The sequence below is a fragment of the Delphinapterus leucas genome, chromosome 13 (genome assembly GCF_059928025.1).
Source record: "Delphinapterus leucas isolate spDelLeu-1000000601 "Yukka" chromosome 13, BTC_Dleu_Yukka2, whole genome shotgun sequence".
Classification (NCBI taxonomy): domain Eukaryota; kingdom Metazoa; phylum Chordata; class Mammalia; order Artiodactyla; family Monodontidae; genus Delphinapterus; species Delphinapterus leucas.
The window spans coordinates 78,850,759-78,877,101 of record NC_143141.1 but is presented as its reverse complement, the minus strand read 5'-3'; the positions used below and the strand labels follow the sequence as shown (position 1 = coordinate 78,877,101).

The window sequence follows — 26,343 nt, the reverse complement described above, 5'->3', positions numbered from 1 at the left end:
AAATGTAACTACAAGAGGCTTAGACACTAGAATTATCAGTTATGATTTTCATTAATTTTTATTTCAAATATGTCACCTCTGAATTTTATTTTTTAAGAGTAAAATTGTACTTCAAAAAATTGTTGACAGTACAAAGGAGAATAAAGTCAGACATGAACTTCAAAATAACTGTGATTAATACGATCAAGAAATTAAATGACAAGGGCTTCCCTGGTGGCGCAGTGGTTAAGAGTCTGCCTGCAATGCAGAGGACACAGGTTCGAGCCCTGCTCCAGGAGGATCCCACATGTCGCGGAGCAGCTTAGCCTGTGGGCCACAGCTACTGAGCCTGAGCTCTAGAGCCCGCAAGCCAGAACTACTGATCCCGCGTGCCAGAACTACTGAAGCCCGTGCGCCTAGAGCCCGTGCTCCGCAACAAGAGAAGCCACTGCAGTGAGAAGCCCACGCACCACAGCAGAGTAGCCCCCGCTCGCTGCAACTAGAGAAAGCCCATGCACAGCAACGAAGATGCAACGCAGCCAAAAATTAATTAATTAATTAAAAAAAGAAATTAAATGATGAGATGTAGAATTTTAGGAAATGGTTAACTATAATAATAATAAAATGGAAATTCTATAAGCAAAAAATAGAATGAGTGAAATTGAGAATTCAACAGATGGGTTTAAAAGGAGTTTATACATAGCTGAAGTGAGGGTTAGTGAACTGGAAAATAGGACAGAATAACCAGATTGAAGCAGGGAGAGAAAAAAGAGTTATTGTGTGAAAGTTACACCTTAATTTTAAAAAAGAAAAGCTCAGGGCTTCCCTGGTAGCGCAGTGGTTGAGAGTCCACCTGCCGATGCAGGGGACACGGGTTCGTGCCCTGGTCCGGGAAGATCCCACATGCCGTGGAGTGGCTGGGCCCGTGAGCCACGGCCGCTGAGCCTGCGCGTCCAGAGTCTGTGCTCCGCAACGGGAGAGGCCACAACAGTGAGAGGCCCGCGTACCACAAAAAAAAAAAGCTCAGAGATCTAATAGGGAGAATCAAATAAATATGCAATGCCTGTAATACAAGGCAGAATTTTGAGAAAAAGGGTTATAAAGGAAGGACAGTAAAAACTGGGAAGAGTCAGGAAAGAGTTCACACAGAAGTTTGCACTGAGATGACTTGAAAAGGTGGATAGACGCCATCTGTTAGGTGGTGGTAGGAAAAACAGAAAGGAAGTGGACGACAAGAAATAATAATATTTAGGAGGAGTACTAGGTATGTACAGGGCAGGTGTAGGGACTACGACCAAAGGGGACAAGTTGAGGCCATCTCCCTCAGAGGACCTTGAGGAGAGCTCCCCTGGCACCCAGATAATCAGAATCGTCCCTAAGATTTTATGAAATCACTTCTGAATCGCTATCAATCAACATTTGTGTAATATTACTTAAGTCCTAGAACCTTTCTCCTCTGCAATAGGAACAAGAGACTCCTCAGCACTTTTCTGAAGGTAGTATGTTAAGAAAGAGGAAAAGCCTGAATCTCTAACACTCAGTTTGGCTTATACAGAAGTTCCCACAACTATACTGGTGAGGAGATAAAATTATTTGTTGAAATGGGAGTTTCTGGACTGTCTACAGACTTCATTCATGCATGTTTTCTCTGGTCTCTGTATGACTGATAATGGGAAATGATTTATTGTCTGGTTTCCTTAGGAACAGGTTGTCAGAAATGATGCTGGCTTCAGTCTTTATCTGTTTGTCAATATACCTCCCTGATACCTGATAATCTGGCTTCTTCCCAACCAAATACAATTGGTCTGAACTGGCTCGGAATGTAAGGTCTCAAAGCAACCACATTTCATTCTTGTGAAGCATCTTTCATTTAGTGCCTGCTAGGCTTTTTCCACTTCAGGGAATTTTTTGTGGCCTACATTGCATATTGTTCACAGATTTTCCATACTAGCAAGAAGGGAGGGTAAAACAGCCTCATGCACACAGGGTAACCATGTTAGAAAGTCTTTTCCTTCCTTAAAGATCATATTCATAGTTCTCATCTCCACAAACTGATAGGCCTGAAAAGAATCTTCTGGCTGGAATCAACAATAGCCACAAAAAAACAATTTCACAGAATTCTGCTCATCTGCTCTATGTTATCCCTTTTCTGACTGCTATGCTCCGTCCACTGAGGCTCTGTGAATCTGCTCTTCTGTGAACATCCAGTTCATTGGCTTAACAAGGTCTAAATGTAGCAAGGCACAAGCTATATTTTTCAGACCTGTATCCATCCAACTGCCAGGGTATTCACAAATACAACATCTCAGCCTTAGCATGGGCCACTCACTCACTCACACCCCAGACCCTCTTGAAGTCCTAGCCATTATGAAACTTGGTAGTCCAATGAGATCTGAATAAGGTCTGCTTCACCCTAGCAGTAGGATGAATGATGATGCTAATCCCAACCTGTGGGGTTTTATTGTTTGTTTTATTGGGTTTTTTTTTTGCGTTACACGGGCCTCTCACTGTTGTGGTCTCTCCCGTTGTGGAGCACAGGCTCCGGACGCGCAGGCTCAGCGGCCATGGCTCACGGGCCCAGCCGCTCCGCGGCATGTGGGATCTTCCCGGACTGGGACATGAACCTGTGTCCCTGCATCGGCAGGCGGACTCTCAATCCCTGCGCCACCAGGGAAGCCCCCACCTGTGGTTTTGTTATCACATTCAAATAACGATCGTGAGGCAGGCTATCAAAATATATACCTAACGACAACCCAAATTATTTTGTGAAGGGGGGGAAGGCAGGGTTTATAAAAAATTGCAAGGAAGGGGAAAAGCCTCGCTAATTGAGTAGAGTAGGATGAGTTAAAAGGCTAGGATGGCTGCTACTGCCAAAGATGCTGCTACAGACCAAGGGCCACTGCTGGTCTCAGGGGTGGGTTTTCCTGCAGAGAAACCGTGAAGCTGACATTACATTACCCTTTTACTTTCCCCTTGTGATTGTTGTCTCTTGCTGTGTAACAAGTTACTGAAAACTTTATCTCTCCTGAACCAACTTTCTGTTATGAAGTCATAAAATCAAACTGCTTTTTAAAAAAGGAAAGAAAATACATAACCATTAAATCATTATAAAAATATATACCATTAAAAGAAATTTTAAGGACAAAAAATAAATAGAAAAAAATCACTCCAAAACTCACCACTCAAACATAACCACTGTATTCATTTTGGTCATTTTATTTTCAAGCTTTTAAATGTATGTTTTCTTTGACATATAGTTGTACTCTATATTCTTTTTATATTTTAACATCCTTAATATTCTACAATTAACTTTCACGTATTACAATGTCTTTTGAAAATATAATTTTAATAGTTGCAAATTCCATATTCAAACTTTCCTTTAGAGTTGGACATTAGGATGTTTACAATTTTTTGATACAATAAATAATGTGTGTACACAAATGTGTTCTTTATTTTTGAGATTAGTTTCTTAATATAGATTCCAAAGAAAAGAATTAGTAGGTTCAGGGCTTCCCTGGTGGCGCAGTGGTTGAGAGTCCGCCTGCCGATGCAGGGGACACGGGTTCGTGCCCTGGTCCGGGAGGATCGCACATGCCGCGGAGCGGCTGGGTCCGTGAGCCACGGCCGCTGAGCCTGCGCTTCCGGAGCCTGTGCTCCGCAACGGGAGAGGCCACAACAGTGAGAGGCCCGCGTACCGCAAAAAAAAAAAAAAAAAGAAAAAGAAAAGAAATCCCAGCACAGCCCCTTATTAGTTGTCTACTTGAACAAGTTACTTCTGTCCTTCTAAGTCTCAGTTTCCTCATGCATAAAATGGGAAAAGAATAACCCCCTTCAAGAGCTGTTGAAAGAATAAGGTCCTTAAATTATAATTATAGTAATATAATAATTATAGTAAAAGAGTTAATAATAATTTAACCTTTAATTATGCTAGATATCTATAAGGGAATTAAGTATCTCAAATACACCCTAATAAATAATAGTGCAAGAACATCCCACATTTTCCTTTTTTTCTTATTAAATAAAAACAAAATTGAAAGGGGTATTGCATTATCCTCTCTGGTCTAAGCATGAAAACTCAAGGAGCAAATTAATTACTTTTAAAATCATGAACTCTTACATCAAATTTCTTTGTAACAAATTATTCTCAGACCCACTGGTACCTTTCTTTAAACAATTTCACATTCTGTTTTAATAGGTTACTTGTTGTTTTATAAAAGCAATTCGTGGTAAGTATGTTATGTCTCTCTGGACACTACAGCAATCCTCAAAGGCACATTTACTTTTTTTTACTGCTTTTCCTACCTTCCTGAAATTTACAAAAACATTAACTTTTATAATTGGAAAGAAAAGCCTCTAATTTAAAGAAAGATCTCACAAACCAATTGTCAAAAGACATTCTGGGGACTAAGAAAATCTGAATATGAACTGTATTAGACAATATCAAAGAATTACCATTAATTTTGCTGGGTGTGATAACGACATGGTAGTTATATAAGAAAAAGTCCTTTTTAAAGATGCACAATGAAGTTTTTAAGGGTGAAATATTATGAGGGCTGTAATTTACTTGAAAGTATTTGAGGAAAAAAAAATGAGGTAAAGATAAAATATTAGTAGCTATGTTAATCTAGATAATGGGTGACTGGAGATACATTAAACAATTTTTTTTTGTTTGAAACTTTTCATAATAAAAATTTTAAATGATCAATTAAAAAAGATATCTCTTTTTCCTTTCCATTGATATTAGCTTAGATAGCTATATTCATGCTTCTGTCAAGATGGGTTGCAACTGAAGACATAAACCTTAAACTGCTTAAACACCTCTCCCAGGCTACACCTAAACTTCACTCTTACAAGCTGGGGCACCAGTGATCAGCCAGAAGTCCACTTCTGTCATCAGGAGAATATTCTTAAAATTTGTTACAATGCCACATACACAACTACTTCAGTGCCTAAACACAAAAATACTGACACTGGAGTTTGCTGGAACGCAGAGGGCCCCTACGAAACTTAAGATTAAGAACTTGCCCATAAAAGAGCAGGGCTTAAATCAGCTTCCACTGACAGACCTCTGCTACCTTGCTGCTTAAATCTTGGATCTTAAGACTTCAGAGAAATGAGAATGAAATATATGGTCCCATCCCAGGCCTGAATTATGGAAATGAGAAAATATGTCTTGGTAGTGCTGTTTCCCTATAGCAACATCTTTACTCAAGGGGGCTCACTGTGCTTGTGGTAAGGTCATAGGTGCAAAGAGCTAGAATACATGAAATATAGAAAAGAAGATCTTTCTTTTAGAGTACTTGATAAGTATTCCTCCTGCTTCCAAGGAATGATATGAGAAGACAGAGATGACATGTATGGAAAGACCGAGGACAGATTTAATTGTCCATAACATCTCAGAATATTCTACGTTCCAAGCTTTTGGAAAAAGTTCTAGTTCTCGAACTACAGCATGCATCAGAATCACCTAGAGTACACTGACTGGTGAGTCTCAGCCCTAGAGTTTGATTCTTAAGTCTGGGTGGGGTCCAATAATTTGTGTTTCTAACAAGATCCCAGGTGATGCTGATACTGGTTTGAGAGCTACTGGCTCAGATATATGAATCAAATACCTTATGTCATCAAGTATACTCTACTCACAACTACTCCTGGGCCAGGAAGAGGTGGTGATAAAATATGTTTAGGCAGTTAATGTAAGGCTTTCTCTGGCTAGTAGCCACTTAACATCATTTGTCCTACCTGTCCCTTTAAACACATCTCACTAACTCCCAATATTTACTGAACCTTTGAGAGCATGGGGGGAATTTTCCATATCTAACAGTCTATCACGGATACACATATATTAAAATGGCTCAATATTTAAATCTGAAAAGTGTTCAGAAATTCTCAGATGAAATGCATTAGATAAAGTACTAAGTATTAACATGCATGAAGAACGTTCTATTATAAACCACTGTTTTCATTTTCTTGCAGCTTTCCAAAAAATTAGCCCTTTGTGGTGAAACTTTCCATGCTTGGTTTCAGCCCAAAGGTGATTTTTTTTTTTTTTTGCAAAGTTTGAGAAAAATATATTAAATAGTTTTTGAGTTATGAAAAATGAAAAAGCCCACACAATTTTTCCACTTTCAAAGCAATTTCAGGATCTTTCTTTAATATGCAGATAACTAAAAAATGGCTGAAGTTGAAAAGTTGAAACTTTCCATGTGTCTAGTTTTCAATAAGGTAGTCTGTGGGTAATTCAGAAAAGATAATGTGTTTGTGTGTACACATAAACAGATAACATATATATAAATAAATGCATAAGTGATTAGAAAAATAGCATTTCATCATATTCAGTACAAACTTTCCTCAGAATAGGGAATTTGTTGTTTTCTGAAATGAAGAGTCTTTCACAAACCAGAGTAGTTGTCAACTGCCTGACCCCTGTGGTTTTCACACACTGGGGGTCACTAATGGGTTATGCAGACACAACTGTAGACTGTTGTGCACTGTGTTTGCAGAATCTTCCAGTTCCCTTCACATTCTAATCTTCCTTCTGCCCCAGCTCAATTCTAGGATTCTGATTCACTGTCTTCCGAGTTTAATTTCTGCCCTTGGTCCATACCTCACTACCAGCTCCCTTGATCTTCTATGCTCCAGACACTCAAGACATGTTCTCGTTTCTCCCAATTCTGTCTGACCTCCCCCGAAAGCATTCACTCATAACTGCTAAAACCCTCCTTGTGTATCTGAAGACCTCAGTTCTTAAAGAAATAACAGTAGAAACCTTAAGTTTAGGTTAAATAGGTTTTGATGGTTTGTTGAAGTAACTTGCTCTAATTATTTATAATCGTAACCTTCGTAACTAACTCACCTGAAGGCTGATGATGGAAAAGTTAGAGAACAGAATAGAGGGTCCTAGTTCTGCCGTTTACTTAGCTAACTGACATATGGATAAGACACATAACTCCTTGGAACTTCGGTCTCATCTGTAAAATGGGAAAAAATTAGGTTGTTAAATAACCTTGTTACATATGAACATGTTTTATAAATTTCAAATGCATGTATAACTGTTAGTAATGACAATAACCTCAATTTTTAACTGTTTCAGGTTTCTGGGCTCAAATGAAAAACCAAGTATAAGACACCAAAACACCTTTGCAAGGATGTGAAGATTAAGAAAACTCCAATTTTCCTGGTTTTCAAGTGTGCAGGCTTAAAGGACAAAGAGAAGGAAATGTGCTCCGATAAACATTTCTATTTCTTTTTCATTTTCAGCATCTCTCTCTCTGCATGGGTTATTCCCCCCAGCGTATGCTAAATTCTCTCCCACTTACAGGGAAAAGATGTTCCCTTGACCAGCTTCTTCCTTAAGTTATCTTCTTGTCTTCTCCCCTTCACTGGCCAATTCCTGGATCACCTAACTTCCTGCAAGCTCCTTCTCCCATTATTTCACTAAAAATGTTCTCTTCCAGGCCATTAATGGCCTTCCGATCACCAATACCTGTTGGCAGACCTGGTTATGTGACTTGCTGTGTCCAATGCAGTATGAGGAGTGACAAATGTCACTTCTTCCAGGCAGAGGTTTTAAAATGCTGCATGTAGTTCACTACTTCCTTTTTATTCTCTGCCACGAGACTGGAATATTCCAGATAGAAGCTATTCCATCAATCTGGATTCTGGAATAAGAGTGCATGGAGAGAACTACACAAGGACAGCCTACCCTTAAAGGACTTATATCATGAGTGATAAACAAACCTTTGTCGTTAAAAGCCACAGACACTGTGTTACCATGGCACAGTCTACCGCATCTTGACTAATCCACTAGTTGCAACCCACTGAAGTGAATTCAGGACCCACCAATAGAGTGCAGCCAACAGCATGGAAAATTATTATACCTTTTGCCTTTTTCTCTGCTTCCTCCTCTGCATCCTCCTTTCCACCAAATAAAGTCACTCCCCTAATATACATCTATGACCTGTTTCTTTTCTCTCTTAACAATTTCCCTGGGCAAATCCCATACACTGTCTTCATTATTTCTCATTTGGACTAGCAAACTTGCCTATCACTTGGTTGTTCACTTTTTACTCTATACTCTCTCTCCATTTTATTTTCCTTTTTTTTTTTTTTTTACGGTACGCGGGCCTCTCACTGTTGTGGCCTCTCCCGTTGCGGAGCACAGGCTCCGGACGCGCAGGCTCAGCGGCCATGGCTCACGGACGTAGCCGCTCCGTGGCATGTGGGATCTTCCCGGACCAGGCCACGAACCCGTGTCCCCGGCATCGGCAGGCGGACTCTCAACCACTGCGCCACCAGGGAAGCCCTTATTTTCCTTTTCAATGAGACATTAATTTACCCAATGAATGACTATTATTATCACAGATCCTTCAGTGGCTCCTTGCTGTCCAGAAAACAGAGTGCAAACTCTCTTGCCTTTCCACTCTATCAGCCGAGGTTCTGCTATCCCACTGCTCCCTTCACACACACTGTGCTGCATCAAAATCCGACCACCCACTGCTCTCTTCATGTGCCCAGTGGTAAAGCCCATTTCTCCTCTCTTCATACATTTCCTACTGCTTAGAAGGCATAGCAACCCCCACCCCCCAAAAAAACCCCATCAAATTCTGCTTATAAATACTTCTAAATACTGACTCATCCTTCTTCTGTTCAAATACCAGCTCTTTAATGATGCTTTTTTTGATCTTCCCAGTTAGAAGCCATCTCTCTTTTTAAAACACTCAGAGCCTCACGGTACTTCCTCATTTTGCCTTTGGCTTCTTATCAATTAATCTAGGGACAGGACTCTGACAACAGTTACTCTGACAAATGAATTATCTCCTATTCTCTCCCCTCACCTCCAGATTATCTTGATTGTTGAACACAACTTAGTGATGTCATATAAATGTTTCTCACAAGCATGTCTAACTTTGCAGATACGCAGGTTCATCAGAATAGTGTAAGTACACCACAGGCTCAATGATCTCATTACTTCCAGAATATTTGAATCTATTTTTTTCCTAATTTAGATGAGATGTACTCCTGACTCAACACATACATGATCGAACATACTATTTTGACTCTTTCGGTAAAGTTTTTCAAGCTTCTCGGCTATACTTGTGGTGTGTTTTGAGTCTCTAAAATTCTGAGTATGTACAACACCACTGAGGATCCCAAAAGAAACAAAAGAAAGTTTTTTTTTTTTATTGCTCTGAACAATAACAAAATCCATTTACTTAATTTTGTCAATTTTACTCTCATATCTTCATTTAAGACGTGTTCATTTTTACTTGAGACAAAATTCTAACACGGTTATCTGTTTTCTCTATCTGCAGCAAATTAGTAGCAACAAAGTGTAAGTAGGGAAGAGAAATGTCACCTAACACTAGGAGAGGAGATGGAAAAACTATAAAATAAACAGACATGAGAATTCTTTTTAACGAAGCACTATCACCTAAGAAATTTCAGGACATAGGCAAAATCCCTTTAATTGTATTTTACCGTAGTATAGTAACAGTATCAAAATGATGTCCTTGAATCATTAGGGAAAAATTCTTCCATAATCAAACTACATTGTCGAAGAAGGCAGATAAGTAAAAAATATATTTTAGACAAATTTTTACCCAACTGGATAAAATAGTCTGGGGCTTAAAGGAGTCAGTTTAAGTAATCTGGAAATTTCATTTAGGGAGAAGATATTTTTGCCAACCAGACAGACAAAGGAAGGTCTATGTTATTGTGCATCTTCCCGAAGGAAGTCCAAATAACATAAAAAATTAAGTTTTGAAGGATCTGATACCCCTGGAAGGGGAGGAAGTATTATCATTAAATGCCATATAAATTCTTAGAGGAAAATAATAGTTAAGTTACTTGAATTTCACTTCATGACTTAGTGCAGTGCTCAGTTAGGAACCGAGGGCTTTCACAACTACTGAAGCCCGTGCTCCGCAACGGAAGAAGCCACCGCGGTGAGAAGCCCGTGCACCACAACGAAGAGTGGCCCCCACTCGCCACAACTAGAGACGGCCCGCGTGCAGCAACGAAGACCCAACGCAGCCTAAAGTAAATAAATTTATTAAAAAAAAAAAAAGAATTGAGGGTTTCAACTCCCAACCTTGAACTTTATGCAATTTATTGGCAAAATCAGATGGCACATTTTAAACATATAGAGGATTGATGTTGAAGGAAAGAAGATTCTAGATAGTGGGGGTAAGATGATTACTTTTTTATTCCCATGTCACCCCATCTGCCCCCAACTGCTAGAACAGTATTCATGGGGTCTCCTACTCCTTGAGCTGCAATGTAATGAGTCATGTGGAGCTAGGTGTGAACACTCCAGGAACACGCCATACTATCTGGAGTCTCTGCCATCATCCAAAGGTTGAGAGAACCATCAGATATCTTTGTAGACTGTCTTTATATCCACAGCTAACATAACCATACCCCACCCCTAGATTAAGACAGAGCCTTGGCTGGATCCTGGCAAGGCACTTTTCTCTCAGTTTCTACCTATAAAATTAAAGATGGGACTAGACTGTCTCTAAAAATCCTATGAATCTGAAATTGTGTTTATTATTTTAAGTCATGACAGTACTATTTAACAATCTTCCGATTATCTATTTTCTTAAGTTTCTTTTTTAAGTTCTTTATTCTGGACATTACTGTCAAAATATATGAAGACTTTCTATAATTCTATGTACCAAATTTGCTTAAAGAAACAAACAAAATTTTTAACACCAGATTTTTAAGAGTCAATTATTTTCTTCAGAATATGAAAAAATAGGTCAGGCATTATGTCTAAAATACGCAGTAAGTCTCTTAAAATAATTTTAAGACCAAAGTTTCCTATAATTAGTTACAAAAATATTATAAAGAATTAAACCAAAATAAAACCAAATAAACCAGCTACTAAACTACACATATGTCCTTAAAATCTTATAGGAGTCAAATATTCCAGTAAAAATAACAGAGAGATGGAAACACAAGTTTCTTATTATCACACTTCATATGTCGTAAAACATAACAGCTAACTTATTTTTGGCAAAATGATTAGGGATTGCAACACTCTGGCTAATACAAACTTATTTGATTGTCAAATGCATCTTAAATGGAGTATGTCATGCTAACTTCAGGCATGCAGGCACTGTGCCATCTTAGAGTAGCCCAGAGACACTGAAATTTCAACACTTCAGCAGGGGTCACACCACCAATATTAACTGGGCCAGGTGTTTAAGCTGGGCGGAGGGGGGGGGCGGGCGGCGTGGACTTCAATAATGTAGTTAACTGAAACCAGATAAAGCTTTTGAATAATAAAAAAACATACAGATGTTCACCCTCCTCCCCGGGTAACCTTTGTGGACAATTTATTATATGTGTTATTTTCTAGAGTACACCCTTTTTAAGAAAACACACTTTCTCATGTCTCTCTGAAAACTCTATAATCACAGTATGACTTACGTCTTCACAATTAGACTAGGTTAAGCTCATGTTTCATCTGCCTTTTTCCTTTTCACCACTATTCCTGCAAGGGTAAGAACACCTGAAAGCAGAGCCTTAATTAGAAAGTTATAGAGCTGAGGAAGCTATAAGAAGCTACATTAACCTTAAGGTGCATTGTACTTCCTTCCCAACAGACGCTGTGAATGCGAGCCAAAAAAGAGAGATGGGTTCAAAACAAATGTGTTGAACAACTGTTTTCAAGTATGCGTAAGAGAAATTATACATTACATGCAGAATGGATGTGGAGCAAACAAACAAAAACCAAAAGGAAAGATCTCTGATTAAGTTAACAAACTGAAGGACTCAAATGGTTACTTTCTTCCCTATGTTTAGAGTAGTGTATTTGTCAGGGTTCTCAAGAGAAACAGACTATATATACGGATATAGATAAAAGAACACTTACTATAGTAATTGGCTCACACAATTATAGAGGCCAAGAAGTCCCACACAACATGCCATCTGCAAGATGGGAACCAGGAAAGCCAGTTGTATAATTCAGTCCGAGTTCGAAGACCTGAGAACCAGGGGAACAGATGATGCCGAAGGCTTGAGAACCTGGAACTCCACTGTCAGAGGGCATGAAAAGATGGCTGACTCAGCTCAAGAAGAGAGAAAGAATTTGCCCTTCCTGGGACTTTTTGTTCTATTTGGACCGTCAACAGATTGGATGATGCCCGCCCACAATGGTGAGGGCGGATCTTTTTTACTCAGTCCAATTCAAATGCTAATTTCCTCCAGAAAAGTACTCACAGACACACTTAGAAATGTTTTACCAGCTATCTGAGTATCCCTTAGCCCAATCAACTTGACATGTAAAATGAACCATCACAAATAATAATGTTATTATTATTTCAAACATGCAAGTACTCTTTTTAAAACACCTGGAACAACTAATAGCCAAAAATTATATGTCATATCAGTTTGCAACATTTTATTTGACAGGACCAAGTTACTTCCTACACCAGGAAATAAATTCAGTATTTTAACTTATACGTTGATATATACCTGTATATCTACATGCTTGATGGTACATCACACAAGTGAAGTCCTAACTGTAGTAGTGGTGCGGTAGGCAGCCTCTGACATGGCCCTCAGTGATCCTCACCTTCTAATATTCATGCTCTAGTGTAATCCCCTCCCCTTTAGTTTGGGCTGGAGCCAGTGATTTGTTTCTAACAAAGAGAATACTGTAAAAGTAATGAGATATCATTTCTGTAATTGGGTTACAGTCTGTGACTTCCATCTTGCCAGCAGACTCTTTCTCTGGCTCTCCTCCCAGACTTGCTCTCATGGGGCGAGTTAGAAAGGACCACATTCTAAGGAACTGAGGGTGGCCTCCACCCAACTGCCAGTGATGAACCAAGGCCCTCCTCCGTCCAACAACCCTTGAGGGAGTGAATTGAGGCAGATCCTCCGCAATTCAGATCTTCACATGAGACCACAGCCCTGAAAGACACTTTGATTACGGTCTTGTGAGATACCCTGAACCACAGAATCTAGCTAAGTTGTGACCAGTCCCAGGTCCACAGAAACTGTGAGAGAATAAATGTGTATTGTTTTATGTTGTTAAGTTTTGAGGTAACTTGTTACACAGCTGTAGATTACTAACACAGTAGTTAACCTAATTACTGAGCCAGTGCTTTCAGTCATTTCCATTATAATAATAATAGCTAATACTTATATGGAACTTTTAAGTTCTAGGCACCATTCTTAATTCTTTATATAATTCCTCAAAAAAATCCTTTGAAGAACATATTACTATCCCCCTTTTACAGATGAGGAAACAAAGGTACAGAGACTCAATAACTTGCCCAAGGTCACCAAGACAAAATATGACAGCAAGTATCTGAACGTAGGTGTCTTGTTTCTAGAGTGAGGACTTGTGGCAACTGTGCAAAGAGAACCGCTAAGGGCTAAGACTGGACACTATGAAAACAGTAACCTCATAACGTGGTACCAGAGGAGCTTTACAGGCACAACAGAGATTAGAAGCCATGCAAAATGCTAAAAGGAAAGCCCGTTTTCTTATTAAGATGCCTTATCTAGGGGGAAAAAAACCAGAGTAGAAGCAATAATATAGTGAATGGAATGCAATCTAGAATTTATTGAATTCACACTTAGAAATGAAAAATATACTTTCTGATACCCAATGTAAGAAATTAACAGCCTCCATTTGGTATTAAAAACCACACCCAAGGAGGCTATAGTTGTACTTTTCCCAAAGGCAATTAATTATAAGTAAGAAGTAAGTGTGTCAAGCTGGCGGGGAAAGAAGCAAATTCCTTGTGAGCTCCAAGACTCCACTGAAGATATGTTACCACATGGAGTGAGAAAAGTCAATATCCCATGATAGGGAGATTCCAGGAAGGAATCACTTCCTATCTTGTATTCAGATTACCAGGTTAAATAGCACTCCTTCATGATCTCACACACCCTCTATTTACATAAGAAGTAGGTATCACACCTATGGGTTAGTCTGTGTCCTCCCTTAGACTTCAGGCTCTCTTACCTCAAAGACTATTTTATTCACTGGGATGTCTTCAAAACACAGCACAAGGCCTGATACATGGCAAGTGCTTAATATAAGTTTGTTGAATGAAGAAATAATTTATGCTGTGAATCACATTCATTTAATGGGTCACTTCAATGGTATATGTCAGTGAAAGTATGAGGTTTTGTTTTGTTTTGAAGTGTTGTATAGTTCACTAGCTTTCCTGGCACTTCAAATAGGTCTTTTTTTTTTTTTTTTTGCGGTACACGGGCCTCTCACTGTTGCGGCCTCTCCCGTTGCAGAGCACAGGCTCCAGACGCGCAGGCTCAGCGGCCATGGCTCACAGGCCCAGCCACTCCACGGCATGTGGGATCTTCCCAGACCGGAGCACGAACCCGTGTCTCCTGCATCGGCAGGCGGACTCTCAACCACTGCACCACCAGGGAAGCCCCTTAAATAGGTCTTTATATCTCCAGTGTCTCACTTAATATCTGGCACATAGTGGCACCCAGTAAGTATTTGTGAATGAATGAATGAATGAATAAATGAGTGTCTCAAAAAGGCTGCCAAGCTATAGAACAGATAAGGATTCAGACTTATGACTAAAGATTTAATGTTCCTTAAGAATAACTGTTTGCCTATCAACAATGGTGATAATAATAATTTTTCTTCCTTTTGAGAGGAGGCATGAATATTTGCATAATACTCTCCCTAGACAAGATTATTGCCTCAGCCCTAGTTGGTGACTGCTTTTAAATATTCCTTTACAGGGACTTCCCTGCTGGCCCAGTGGTTGAGAATCCATCTTGCAATGCAGGGGACGCTGGTTTGATCCCTAATCAGGGAGCTAAGAGCCCACATGCTGCGGAGCAAATAAGCCCACGTGCCACAACTAGAGAGAAGCCTGCACACCGCAACGAAGAGCCTGCGTGCTGCAACTAAGACCCAATACAGCCAAAAAATAAACATTAAAAAAAGAAATATTCCTTTACCAAAGACAGCAAGTTGTATGTAACTTAAGAACTCCAGATAACCCTAGATTAAAAAGCATTTGTTCAAATAAAATACTGTAAATTAACTATACTTCAATTTAAAAAGAAGAGGCATTTATTCAGAAAATTCCTACCTCCTTCAGCGTTATTTTTTGAAACATTATGGGAAATGTATGAATATACACTCACACAGGCCCACAGTAATATAGAGATAAGGATAAAGGCAGCTAACAAGTATCCCTCTCTGTGTTTTATTTATCAATTCAATACGAGACAAAAAAGCAAAGGAAATCTGAGAGGATTTGTGCGAGTGCACAAGCAAGCACCGACAGTCACCTCCTGAGGCGTACTTACTGGGAGCTCAGGGGCATGCTTCAGAACCTGAAGGGAGAAGTAGCAGCCTATGGAATGGCCAATGACCACAAGTTTCATTTCCTTTGGCACATGAGTTCTCAGGAAAGCTAGTTTGTGTTCTACTTGACCACGGAGTCCATAGATGTCCTTAATTTCTTGAGCATTTGGATCTAAAATAAAAAAATATAAGTTATGTTTTCATTCAATAAGTGAAAGCAATCACTTCAGTGGGGAAAATATCTAAAAAAAACACAAACCAATAATAATAGCAGTTGCTATCATTTATTGAAAGCCTACCATGTGCAAGCCACAGTGTTGGCACTTTATTTAAATTATATCTTCACAACAACCCTGGAAAGGAAGTATTCCTATCTTCATTTTATAGATGAAAATCCCAAAGCTCACGGACGTTAGGTGATAGATTGGCAGTTACAAACCTGTTAAGTGCGACAGGTGAGATTCAAACCCAGGTGTCTGTCCTCAAAGCACATGAACTCTCAACTATTCCATCAACTACTACAGTTTAGGCCACTGGTTCTCAAACTTGAGTATGCATCAGAATTCTCTGTAAGGCTTGGTGAAACACTCATTGCTAGGCCTCACCATCAGAGCCTCTGATCCAGTGGGTCTGGGCTGGAGCCTGAAAATTTACATTTCTAAGTTTCCAGAAGATGCTGATATTGCTGGTCCCAGGACCACACATTGAGAACCACTGGTTAGGCTAGGTTACATGATTAATATATAACCAAGAAAACCCATGACACTGCTTCATTATTTTAGATAATCTTTGTTTAAAGAAGTCAAGACTGAAAGGCATAAGTAGAAATGTTTTAAACTGTTCCTTTTAACCAGCACAGTCCTGACCTGAAATATCCTTTCTTCCTTTCACAAATGAACGTCTTTAAGATTCTTCAAGATCTACTCAAAACTTTATCTAGCTAATCTTCAAGAAAAATGAATGAGCCTTCCTCTGTGTTTAACTAGTATTCACTTCTTATTATAGCACTTTATCATATTTGTATAACTGTCTGTTTCCTCCCTGAGACTGCGAGCTCCTTGAAGGCAAGGTCCATCTTTCATTTCTGTGTCCTCTGTGACTAGCACCCAGTAAATATTATTGTTGAATGAAAATATGAAATGACTAGACAATCTGAGGATGCTGCCAGCTCCAATATTCTATGAGCAGAGAAAACTTCAATAGGCTTTCCCTATGAACATATATACAACCCCAATGACAGGATGTAATACTTCAAGGTATCACAAGGTAGTCAATTGCCTTCAAGGTACTGACGCAAACTATAACAAAGGTACCCAAAACTCATTAGGAAGAACTGCTCTTCAGTTTTACCTGTACATGCTGGTTTTTCTTCCTCCAGTGCTCAGCTCCCCCTTGTTAATCTGGCTAACTCCTCTTTATCCTTCAAAGTCTCAACAAGTGTTACCTCCTCTGAGAAGCCTTTTTATGATTCAGTAGATGAGGAGTAAAGTGGCCTTCCTTTCAGCTTCCACCACATCCCATATTTATCCCACCACACTACTCCTAATTTACTTCTGTACTTCCTGTCTTGCTTATCTCTTTCTCCAATGCCTGGCACACAGTTATTGAAGTGCTTTTTATTGAATTAATGAGGCTTAGTTCCCCATTTCACTGGTAACTACTGAAACAGGAGATTTCCCAGGTGAGACATGTTCTGCTTTAACCCTTCTTCCCAGGTCAGCCTAGAATTCATTCTCTATGTAACAAGGAAGTTCCCCATAAAACAGAATTGGGAAGAGACAGAATCTGGAAACTTGATTTTCGTAGGGCCTCCGATGGCTCGAAATCCAAGCTTGTATTTATTTAATATTCTATTTAAGTTTGAGTTGTTCATATTCCACTACTGTCATATATCTTCTCTGATCACTCTACCCAGGAGTGATCGTATTGTTCTGATACCCCAAATACCTATAATATTTGCAACCCAAGTTCTTTATTTTTCAAAATATACAGCTTTTGAAAATGCTGAAGTCTTCCTTTCATTGGGACAGTATGGTGTAGTACAAAGATCAAGGGCGTTGGAGACAAGATAAGCCTGGTTCTAACTCCCAGCTAAGCACCTTACTATGTGACTCCGTGCAAATACTTTAACCTCTGGCTTCAGTCTCCTCATATATAAAACAGAGATAGTAATTCTAGCCTCCGAGGAATGTTGCTTGCGTAACACTTTAAAGCACATAGGAAGTGTCTGGCATAAGCTATTTGAGAAATGAAACTTATGACTGCTATCATTTCAATTCCTGTCATTTAAGGCCTCCCTCAAATACACATTTTTAGAGCAAAGAGAAAGAAAATGAGCTAAATACAATAAACATTTAGAAACTTCATTGATTCTAGAAATAAGGCCCTAAAACATATTTCAGATGAACTTTAATGACCATTATAATTCAAATCATTATCGAAGTGAATATTTCAGAGGTAAGTCTGGCTTTACCTCTGGGAATTGCTCAGTAGATTTCCAAGATAAACACACTACTTAGTGTTTTCTGAAGTAAATGAGATTAATGGGGAAAGTACTTTCTATAAATAAATAATCAATGATAGAAAATTTCAATGTGCTCTCTAGATATTATTTTACTAGCAAAAACTAAAAGCTAAAAGAATATCTATATACTGGACTGTATACTCTATACTTTCTCTCCTATTATGATTTTAATATACTCTGAAAAAAATTCTAGGAATCATTTACTTACTCTCCATAAAAATATTGTAAAAAATTCACATTCAATTGTATCAAAATCAGAGTGATAATATGGAAATGATTTATACCGTTCTTTTTATAGGGAAAATGTACTCCAAGTTACGATCAACTAAGTATATTTGGAAAGTAAACTGTTTCTAAACTGAAAACTGCCTGAATTGATAGATGGCAATCCAATTCACCAATTCTTTACCAATATATGGTCCTGAATATAGTACTGACAATTGCCTTTTAGAACCCGAGCCTGTTTCTTAGACCCATCTCAATGGAATTCACTTCATAGATCATTTACTGATTCTGGAGTTTATTTCAAAAGGTATGTATAATCTGTTCCTAAGTAGTTCTTTGAGGAGTTAAGTAATATCAGTACTTCGCATTTACTTTTCATCTAGTTGTTCAAACTGATTGATCCAGTTATTAAAATTCTGTCAATTCTGGATCAAAATATCATGCATCCCTTATAGCTTCAGGAGACAGGTAAATCTGATAACTATTATTTTCTTCCATTTCTCATGAACTAAATTGACCACTCTGACAGAAAACAGTGACTAATTGGCCCATGATAATATTGAAAACTCAGATATAAATACAATATACTCCCTTGTCTTCAAGGAGCTCACAGTCTAATAAGAGGAAACAGAAGTAGATAAAAACATTATTATAAAACACTGAAGTAAGTATAGCTCAAGCATCTCCTTGAGAAAATAAGAGGGTTTTATTGGGTCAAAATAGAAAGGTAATGCCCCTTTGAATTCATAAAAAGTACTATGCCTTTCTCCAAATGAACCAAGAGAGATACCTGGAAAATACTATTTACTACATGCACATTACTATAACTGTGTAATTTTAACTACACATTTGAATACTATCACAATGGTCTAAATTTAACAACACATTTTAACAACACATCCACATATATGTTTATCTAGATACACACTGAATATAAATGCATAAGTTTTACTATATATTGTCACACAAACAGTATTTACAAGTCGCCAACGACCACAGAGCTAACAAGACCAAAGATTAGTGCTACATGAGCCTTCTGCTAGGACTGAGTCTGCACACAGAAACTCTCTAAATCTTACACCAGAATTTTCTCAACTAGTGAAGTCTTCCATCCTGCTCCCATCATTACTCCAAAGCTATACCTTAATAATTTTAATTAAACAACTTACATGTGGAGATTAAAAGGCTAAAAATAGCACTTCATATTTTAAAGAATGCTTTGAGCAAGATGAATATACAGTTTACTCTTTAGGTCAAGCTTTAAAAAACACACAAAACAATATCATGTATTGTTTAGCATTACATATACATAACTAAAAAAGAGAAATGAAATTTACTCTAAATTCATGATACTAGAACATAAAGGCATAAAAGTGTGAGGTGTAATTTTGGACACTGCGATGAGTACTGTGCCTGTTTGTGGTTATAAGAGAGATGGAACAAATAAGGTTAGAAAGGAAGGCTGAGACTAGATCAAGTAGGACCCTGAACATCACTAAGGGATCTGGACTCCACTGTGTGAGCAGTGAGAAGATGCCCAAGGGTCTCAAAGGGAGGGACAACGATCCGGTCTGTGTTATAGGACACCAGCTACAATGCTTTTCTCCCTCCTCTGGTCTGCTGCTTATTTCTGTCTTCCCTGAGAATCTAACAGTTTGCTCGATTCTTAACTCTTCTTCTTGCTCTACCCTTTGGTTTTCTGCTTCTTCCCACCTACTGAGAGACTTACTTGTTTATTTCTAGTGACTGAGAGCCCTGAGACTTGACTAACTGTCCCTGCCTCGGGAGAATCTAGTCGTTCCTTGTAGCCTCCATGTTCTTCTGCCAGAGTCCTGGAAAGAGAAAGCCCTACTGTTTTTTCTCTTTCTTTCAGTTTTGGGTACTAGAGTGGGAGTGGTTTAATGATTCTCGGGATAAACATGATGCAAATTCATCATTAGTTGAAAGACTACGTAACTTTTTTAGGTAATGTTTTACCAGTTGAAACTAAACCACTATGATTTCTAGCTTTTCTGTTACACGTTTGGAACAAATGACAAAATAGTTGATAATGAATCTGCCATCAAGTAAGCTGACTCCATAGTAAATCAAAGCCAGAAAGAGTTTATACTTCTAATTCCTCAAATTTTCTTTTCACACTTTTTTTTTCCTGAGTCACCTCCTTCTGACACTGGTGAACATCTGTTCTCCCAATTATACCCAATTTATGATTGTGATAATGTGGTGCAACTAGAATATTATGTCCAACTGCTCATAATTTTAACATGCGCTAATATGAAGCAAAACGTACTTTCAACATTTGATGTGTGGTTATAGCTTACGTCTTTTCTCTCAATGATTACGTATTTTTCACACCATATTTTGCATGTCAGAAAACCTGTACTTTAGAACAATAATCTTGGATGATGAATAATATATCTGTCCTGCCTATCCATTTCAGTCTACTGTAGCATGCATTTATAAACATAACCTTCAATTTGTAAAACAGATGAAGGCAGAACTGTTCTGGTTCAATCGGGGGGACTAGTGAAGCTCAGAGCCCCATGTGCCCTTTATAGAACTTTTGGGCTACTCACAACACAGATGCAAAGTCACTAAAAGGCAGCATTTTCATTTCTTTGTATACCTCTGTAGCACCACACATAATAATCTAGTAGGTTGTCGATAAATCCTTGATGATGGATGAGTTGCCCTTTCACCCCCCTCTAGAAACCACAGCTTCCTATGGCCCTGTGGTGGCCCTTTGGGCTAATGCCTCTAGGTGGCACTGTTCTCATTAGCAGCAAAGGGCCCGGGCTCTAATTACTAAGTCATTAACTCGACAGCCCACAAGCAGCCTAAGCAATAAGCATACTCAAAAGACAGGTACAAATAATATGTCAATTTAAAACAAGAATTAAAGACATTTCTCAGAAATTCAGACACAACAGATACTTTCTGCTGGTTTTCCCCACCAGTGTTTACTGGCGAAGATCTATGGCAGGGCTTCTGAAAATGTGGTACCAGGACCAGCAGCATCAGTATTACTTAAGAACTTGTTAGAAATGCAAATTCTCAGGTCCTACCCCACTTGTAGTGAATCAACAACTCAGGAGGTAGCATCCAGTAATTTGTGTTTCAATAAATCCTCCAGGTGATTCTGATGCCGGCCAAAGTTTGAGAACCCCTGATGTAGGGTTACTCTGAGTCTATTTTCAACTTTCAAAGTTGCTACTCATGTTCTGCTCAACGTTTGTTTTGTCTTCAAGTACGACTTAAGGGCTTACTGTGATAACTGAGTTGGATGTTGCTTTCATTAGGTAATTCAATATATAGCTTCTATTATGATGACCTTTCTCACTGAGGTAAGAATATAGGAATAAGACATTTTAGCTAATCATCACTAAGTTTGAACACCATGAAAGGAGAGGTATTATCCTTCATGAGTACTATGAGGTATTTCCACTATTTCCTAGCTTCTCCTGTCCTTGGTTATCTCTTCTCTTGCCAGAGTTAAGATAACAGGCCAGAAAAACTGGTAGCTTTTCGAGATTTAGCATGTTAAACAAGTCTGTTTTCTAAGAATTCTTTTAACACCTCTGTTTTCCAATACCACATAAGATAGCCAAAGCACATTCTAAGCAGACGTACAAATTTCCTGACAGGAAAAACTGTGGTATTAAAACCCCCAAATTTCTTTGGGTATATATGAAGAAATAACTCAATAAATATGTACCTTTTAAACTATTTCAAGGTAAAGCAAGTATATACTATACATTTGATTCACATTCAGCCACATTTCTGTGACAGCTGTTGAAATAGATGTTTTTAATCAAGGCAATAAAATCTGTATATTCGGTTTCACTTCACAAAATCTCTCACTGCTAGGTAATCAATACTTGCCTTTCAAAGCATACCCTAGTCTTTAAGAGAAGTGTAAAAGGCTCGAAAGTAAACTGCATTCACAGAGGAACACAACACACATACACGTAAACAGATAGAAAAAGACACTATAAAAAGAGGCACTTTGAGGTATTTAGGCAAGATTTTGCCATGAGTTGCATAGTTTCATCTACACTCCATTTATCCTGTCCCCTTTACAAGTCATAGCAGGAAAAGGGTGACAGACCAGGTACAATCCGTGACCGTGGAAGGGCTAATCACTAGCACTTTGCACCAGCCACCTGAGATGACCTACCACAGGACTAGAGCACTGACCTCAGGATCACAAGTGCTGGCTTCCTGTCCGCGTCCTACCACTCACCAGCACAAGGTCATTTAGCCCTTTTGGGCCTTACTTTCCTTCCTTGAAAAATAAGGGTTCAAGATGGAATTTAATGTAAATACTTTTGTTTTTTAGGTTGATTTTTTAAATTAAAATATAGTTGATTTACAAAATTATATTAGTTTCAGGTACAACATAGTGATTCAACATTTATATAATAGATTATACTCCATTTAAAAGTATTATAAAATATTGGCTACATTCCTCATGCTGTACAGTATATTCCTGTATCTTATTTATTTTATATACAGTGGTTTGTACCTCTTAATCCTCTGCCTCTGTGTTGCCCCTCCCCCATTCCACTTCCCACTGGTAAGCACTAGTTTGTTTTCTATATCCATGAGTCTGTTTCTGTTTTGTTATATTCATTCATTTTACTTTCTGGATTCCACATATAAGTGATAACATACAGTACTTGTCTTTCTCTGTCTGACTTATTTCACGAAGCATAATACACTCCAGGTCGATTCATGTTGCTGCAAATGGCAACATTTCATTCTTTTTATGGACGAGTAAAACACTGTGTGTGTGTGTATACACACACACACATCACATCTTCTTTATCCATTCATCTGCTGAAGGAAACTTAGGTTGCTTCCATTACCTTGGCTATTGTAAACAGTGCTGCTATGAACACTGGGATGCATATCTCTTTTCTAATTAGTGTTTTCACTTTCTTTGGTTATATACCCAGGCGTGTAATTGCTGGATCATATGGTAGATACTTTTAGCTCTAAGATCCTATAATTCTTTTTCTTTCTTTAAAACCTTTTTTTAATAGTGGAAATTTTGAAACATACACAAAAGTCCAGAGAACAGTATAATAGACCCCCATGTACCCATGGTCCAGCTTCAAAAATTATTTTCCTTTTTCTTTCCAGCTTTACTGAAGTATGACTCCAAAGAAAATCTGTATATATTTAGGTTGTACAACACGATTGTTTTTAAAGGTGTACAAGGTGATGACTTAATATACATATACACTGTGAAATTACTACCACTGTCAGGTTGAGTAACACATTCATCACCTCACATACTGAGTGTTAAGTGCCTGACATTAAGCTTTTGATTGATGAGACATCCACTTTGAATAAACATATTGCCAGCTGTAATGACCCAGCTACTAGCAAAACAACCAGATAAGGAATTAGGCCACCCCCACCCATGAAGGCTTTCCCTTTCAGAAAGCTTTGGGTAACCTAAATAACTGCTCAAGTGACCTTTTCTCCAAGACTTGTTAACTTCTGTCTTTTTTGAGAATAGCCATCCTAACAGGTGTGAGGTGATAATATCATCGTGGTCTTGATTTGCATTTCCTTGATGACTGATGACGTTGAGCATTTTCCATATACCAGTTGGCTATCTGCATGTCTTCTCTGGAAAAATCTGCCCATTTTAAAAATCAGGCTATTAAGTGTTTTTGCTATTGAGTTGTATTAGTTCCTTATATATATTGGAAATTCTCCTTAACAGATATATGGTTTGCAAATATTTTCTCCCATTTTATAGGCTGCCTTTTCATTTGGTTGCCTGTTTCCTTTGCTGTACAGACGCTTTTTAGTTTGATACAGTCCCAACTGTTTATTTTTGCCTTTGTTACTTGTGCTTTTGGTGTCATATCCAAAAAAATCATTGCCAAGACCAATGTCAAGGAGTTTTTCTCCTATGTTTTCTTCTAGGAGTTTAATGGTTTCAGGTCTTAAATTTAAGTATTTAATCCATTTTGAGTTAATTTTTGTGTATGGTGTAAGATAAGGGTTCAATTTCATTCTTTTGCGTGTGGATATCCAGTTTTCCCAATACCATTTATTGAAGATACTATCCTTTCCGCATTGTGTATTCTTGGTGCCCTTGTCAAAGATTATCTGACCCTATATTTGTGGGTTTATTTCTGGGCTCTCTATTCTGATCCACTGGTCTGTTTTTATGCCACTACCATACAGTTTTGATTACTAGCTTTGTAATGTAGTTTGAAATCAGGAAGTGTGATAACTTCATCTTTGAACCTTAACTTCAATCTTCTTCCTCAAGATTATTTTGGCTATTTGATATATTTTGTGGCTCCATACAAATTTTAGGACTTTTTTTCTATTTCTGTGAAAAATTGCAGCTGTAATTTTTGTAGGAATTTATATAGGGATTGCACTTAATCTGTAAATTTATAATTCTAAATAGAAGATAATTAGGGAAATAAAAAAGATAAAGTAGGTGAAAGTGGTAGTAGAAGAAATCTGAGCAACTAAAGAGCTGAAACAAAGTCTGGATGATCCTGCTTATCAAGGGCCTGATCATTGAGAGTGGAAACTGTTTTAACAGAGAGGAGGAGATTAGCCAAGACAAAGGTAATCTTATATGCGATGCCTTAAAAAGAAAGACACAGGAAGTCTGGGTGGTGAGATAACCTAATAATAAACAATGTAAGTGCAACAGATTTGCTTTAAGCACAGAGGTATTTTTCCGTTAAGTGCTAGCAAAGAGGCAGATTCACAGCAGGTACTCAAAAAAGATTAAACTGAGTAAATGGAATTAGGAAAAAAGAAAGCTTAAATTCCATTCTCAAGAGTTGGCATCTGATGTTAAAGTCAATCTAAAATTAACACAGGATTCTGGAACCAGAACTAACATTTCAGGAAGCTGATATATACCACGATATGTGAGAATTAAGAGATCAAGAGCCAGGGAGTTGTGATGTTCACAGTGAGATGACACATGAATAGTTTGAGCTATGGCTTCAGGAGGGAAAAGAAAAGAGAACCAAATCCCATGCTAACTACAGAACCAAAGAGTATCTATCTACTCTGTATGGACAGGGTGATTTCATTTCTTAAATTCTGTAATAACTACATTGTGTCCTGACCATATGTATCAGTTAACAGCCAAAAATAGGACATGGATAAAAATAGGAATCACCTCTCAATTGTCACCCACTTCTTCAAATAAAAAAATTATTACAATTTAGCTTGCCTGCAGATGTTCATGAATGTGGAAGGAGCTGCCACTTAGAACAGAAACTTTTCCTTTGCTACTCAACAGGATTGAGGCTTCAAAGGGCCTGCTTCTAACAACTGTAAGGTAATACTTCTGAGGATGGACCAAAGGGAAGTTAATAAAACTTGAACAAATATTTAGCAAAAATGTTTTAAGAGATAATTTGTATGTTCTACTATTGCTCAGGTACAATGTCATATGTATATGCTGACCTATACCTGTGATCAGATTTAAAATGTTAATACATAACATTCCCATTCATGATTATATGGACTGAATATTTGTGTCCCCTAAAATTCTTACGTTGAACAACCCCCCTGCCCCCACTGTGATGGTATTTGGAGATGGGGACTTTGGGAGGTAATTAGGGTTAGAGGAGGTCATGAGGGTGGGGCCCTCACGAAGGGATTAGTGCCCTTATAAGAAGAGACACCAGAGAGTTTGCTGGCTTGCACTCCTTCTCGCTCTATCATGCTCCCTCCCTCTCCCTCTCTCTCTCCCTCTCTCTCTCTGTCATGTGAGGACTAAAAGAGAAGGCAGCCACCTCAAAGCCAGGGAGAGGGTTCTCATCAGAACACAATTATGATGAAACTCTAATTTTGGACTTATAGTCTTCAGACTATGAGAAAATTAATTCCTGCTATTTAAGTTACCTAGTTTATGGGTTTTGTTATGGGAGTCTGAATTAATACAATGATAAAAAGTATAATGTAAATATTAAAATTATTAAAAACCTCCAGTATTTTTTTGTGTGTGTGTGGTACACGGGCCTCTCACTGTTGTGGCCTCTCCCGTTGCGGACACCAGGCTCTGGACGCGCAGGCTCAGCGGCCATGGCTCACGGGCCTAGCCGCTCCATGGCATGTGGGATCTTCCCGGACCGGGGCACGAACTCGTGTCCCCTGCATCGGCAGGTGGACTCTCAACCACTGCGCCACCAGGGAAGCCCTCCAGTATTTTTTTATTAACAGATTTTATTTTTTAGAATGGTTTTAGAGTTGCAGAAAATTTGAACACATTAGTCCAGAAAGTTCCCATATCACCTACCTCTTT

The 26,343-nt window shown here is 38.4% G+C and overlaps 1 protein-coding gene across 2 annotated transcripts in view; it reads right to left on the bottom strand.

Annotated features, from left to right (window-relative positions):
• The window catches only part of LDAH (lipid droplet associated hydrolase), a 94,293-nt gene that overhangs the window by 45,619 nt on the left and 22,331 nt on the right, over positions 1-26,343 (bottom strand). For both annotated transcript variants that reach the window (XM_022574359.2, XM_089923395.1), the window contains one exon: positions 15,292-15,461. In XM_022574359.2, the coding sequence (XP_022430067.1) occupies positions 15,292-15,461 (170 nt within the window). The remainder of the gene's footprint in view (positions 1-15,291; positions 15,462-26,343) is intronic.